This window comes from Austrofundulus limnaeus, unplaced genomic scaffold (assembly GCF_001266775.1).
Source record: "Austrofundulus limnaeus strain Quisiro unplaced genomic scaffold, Austrofundulus_limnaeus-1.0 Scaffold536, whole genome shotgun sequence".
NCBI classification, from domain to species: domain Eukaryota; kingdom Metazoa; phylum Chordata; class Actinopteri; order Cyprinodontiformes; family Rivulidae; genus Austrofundulus; species Austrofundulus limnaeus.
In genome coordinates, this window is record NW_013952938.1 from 139,046 (window position 1) to 142,681 (window position 3,636).

Sequence of the window (3,636 nt, forward strand, 5' to 3'; positions counted from 1 at the left end):
GTACAAACTGTTCACCTGTACAAACTGTTCACCTGTACAAACTGTTCACCTGTACAAACTGTTCACCTGTACAAACTGTTAACCTGTACAAACTGTTCACCTGTCAATCAGGAGCTTGCCCTACCTGTGATTGGCTGAGGTCTTGTGGGGCAACTTAAAAGAGTTATTAATGATATTAAATTAATATTATTTATTGACAGTCTCTGAACAGTTTAAAACAGAACGATGACTCAAAGTTAAATTATTGTGAACATTTAAACACAATTTATTGACTTCAAATTTTGTGCAGCACCTTCCTGTCTCATGTTACGGTTAAATTCATTTCTATATTTAAATAAATATAGGTGCTTCCTGGTGAATCCAWCCAATCACATCTTGGGTAAACTCCTCCTACTTAGTGACTGCAGAGACCCTCTGARCATCTGTGGCCCCTCCAGTGAACTCCTGACCTCATCTTTCTACAGTTTCTGTTGATCAGCTCGATAAAACCCTGCTCCTGTAATATTCAGAGCTCTGCCTCGACTCATCGTCACACAGTCCGAGTCAGAGAGCCGCCTGAGGTTTACCTCACATCCAAGGTAAATGAAGCGGAGYGGCGCCGGGTCCAACACCACCTGATAGTTTCATTTCACAGATCAGAACAGCACCTGAGGCTCTGGTTCCAGCAGCAGGACCAGTTTCAGGGACTCTTCCCAGATGACAGCAGGTGTCAGCGTGTCCCTGTCCTGTTTCACAATGATCCAAACCCTCGTGTTTCCTCAGAAACCAGCTTCCTGTCGCTTTGATGGATCCACTGCTCCCCCCGCTTCAGCACAAACACCCAGCTGCTCTCAGCTCTGAGCAGAGCCTGGAATCAACCAGGAGACTAATGTGCTTCAGTGTCGGTGAGCACCACTGGTGCAGGACGATGGGTTCACATGGACATGTGCACGCTCACCGTGAACACGTGCACGCTCACCGTGAACACGTGCACGTTCTAAATGCTCCTGAACACTTCAGTGAGGTTGTAAAAAAATGTCGTCTTTGACAAACGATGTTTCTAAAAATCTGTCTTCATCCGATCAGTGAGAGGAGGAGCTCCTGCTGCAGGTGTTTCCCAGCAGAACCACAGTTTGTGGACGGTTCTGACCCAGAATGCAGACCGAACAAAATCTCTTCAACTAAAACTTATTTACTAAAAAACAAACGTGCAGCTAAAACGTTCAAACAGCTGGAAGTGGAGAAACCACTGAGACGTGAAGCGAACCGGACAATATTTAGTGTCTACATGAGGAAGAAACGATTGTCTAAAAACGAACAGGACTGATGAACAACAGCAAACACCTGGGAACAGGTGAGAGTGGGCGGGGCAGACTAACAGTTTAATTCAGCTTCTCTGCTGTAAAATCCTTGTTCAACACTTCCACTAACATTTTACTGTTATTTAGCTCACTGTTTTTACATTTAGCTATTTTTACTAAATGTTAAATGTAAATGTTAAATAATACATGTAAATATGAAATTTTAAATCTAAATCTTGAAGTTAAATCTTAAATGTTGCAGTTAAACGTTAAGGCTACACATTCTGTTGGGAAGCAGCTTTTGTTGTGATGTCATCATTTTGCAAGAACAGCAACTCCTAATGCTGCTAACACGGCTAACGATGCTAAAGCTTCAAGTGCTGCTAATGCTAATACCATTAACACTGCAAACACTGCTAATGCTGATAACAATGCTAATGCTACTAAAGCTGCTAATGTGCTAACAATGCTAATGCTGCTAACAATGCTAATACTGCTAATGCTACTAATACTGCTGATGTGCTAACAACGCTAATGCTGCTAACAATGCTAATGCAACTAACAATGCTAATACTGCTAATGCTGCTAATACTGCTAATGTTGCTAACACTGCTAACGCTGAAAACATTGCTAATGATGCTAACACTGATAATACTGCTGAAGATGGTATTTGAACTCTAAATTCATGTGTTCATTGAAAACAACATGGGTGGTCCCTGTGGTCCACCAGTTTGAAGTGCAGCTCAGACACCAGCTGCAACTACAAGTTTTCTGTCTTTTAAGGAAGCGTTAGCAGTGTTAGCAACATTAGCAGTGTCAGCTTTGTTACCAACATTAGCAGTGTTAGCAACATCAGCAGTGTTAGCTTTGTTAGCAACATTAGCAGCGTTAGCAACATCAATGTTTGCTTTTGTCTCAGGATGATGACATCACAACCAAAGCCACACCCCAGCTGTAAAGGCTGTTCCATTCTTATCATCTTTAATGTAAACTTTAACATTTAAGATTTAACTTTTATATTTAAATATTTAGATTTAGGATTTAACATTTAGACACAACATTTAACATTTAAATTCAAGATTTAGTAAAAATGAGCTAAATCTGAGAGCAGTGAGCTGAATAATGTTTTATTTTACCTGCACACAGGCAGGTGAATAAAACAGGAATCACAAAGATCCTGACAAACATTAAAAGCCAGTTTTTACATATTGTAGCTAAAAGCTTTGTCCTCTGAACTCTTCATCTAATCAAACCTCTGAAGTCCTGCTTCATGTTGGCTTCAGAGCAGCAGAGATGTTGTGGTTTGTCTGTGAACTGAAGTGTYGGAGCAGCTAAAAGCAAACACACATTGCACTGGTGCTTTGACAGGAAACACAGCTCCTTTGTGTGTTTGTTCGACAGCTCTGTGGGACCGACACCGCCTCTAATGGGCTGCTAACAGCTGCAGACGACAGCAGCCCCCCAAACAGACCAGAGGACGACAAACAGACTGAAGAAGTGGTGAGAGCAGCTTTTCTGTCTTTGTTTCATCGTTTTCAAAAGAAACTCATCACTTTTGTTACAAGAGGCCAGTTGTTGTGTGTCTGCCACCTGCTGCGGGTCTGAGCTGCTGAATATTAACTCTTTAATCAGAAGCAGTGTGGCTTGGACAGTTTTACCAGGTTCAGGGTGTAGTTGAGGCACTCCAGCTCACAGTCGATGATGATCTGGAACTCCTTCTTGTAGTCGAGGTCGGCCAGCATCTTGATGAAGGCCGGCTTGGTCAGCGTGTCCAGGTTCACGGAGGTGACCTGCCAACTGCGCTCCGCCGCCGTGTCCAGGATCCTCTGCAGCACCGTCAGACCTGAGGACASACATGATGCTGAAAGCACTCCGTCCTCAGAGACACGTCTGACAGGGCTGGAGCAGCAAATACTTTTCAGTTTTAATGGGTTAAAATGCAGATTTCTCACTAAATCATGTCCAGGAGCTAGTCTTTATTCAGACACGAACAAAGTCTGAACCTGACAGATAACTGTTACCGTTAGACTGCTTCAGATCCCAGAGAAAGAGGAACCTGACTCTGGTGATCTCCAGGGGCGGAGCCTGAGGGGTGGCACCTGTTTGGCCACTCCCCAAATGACTGACGAGTGGGGGCGGGGTTCACATTTACCAATAAAAGATGTTCAATCAGAGAAAAAACTAAGTAAATATCTGTCATGTAGCTGTTGTATCTAGTGTAGAGGGTACTGAGCCCGCGAGGGGACATGGGGGATTTTTTTTCTTTTGCGTTACCTCGCAAAAATTGTTTATCACTGTTGTGCTGCTGGTTTATTAACAAACTCACATGTTTACCATTAACGAGTTAGCCTACTGC

The 3,636-nt window shown here is 43.1% G+C and overlaps 1 protein-coding gene across 1 annotated transcript in view; it reads right to left on the reverse strand.

Annotated features, from left to right (window-relative positions):
• Nucleotides 1-3,636, reverse strand: part of LOC106530598 (glutamate receptor 1) — a gene marked incomplete at its 5' end in the record, with an annotated part of 13,542 nt that overhangs the window by 7,769 nt on the left and 2,137 nt on the right. The window contains 1 exon segment of the mRNA XM_014026248.1: nt 2,939-3,123. Within this exon segment, the coding sequence (XP_013881702.1) occupies nt 2,939-3,123 (185 nt within the window).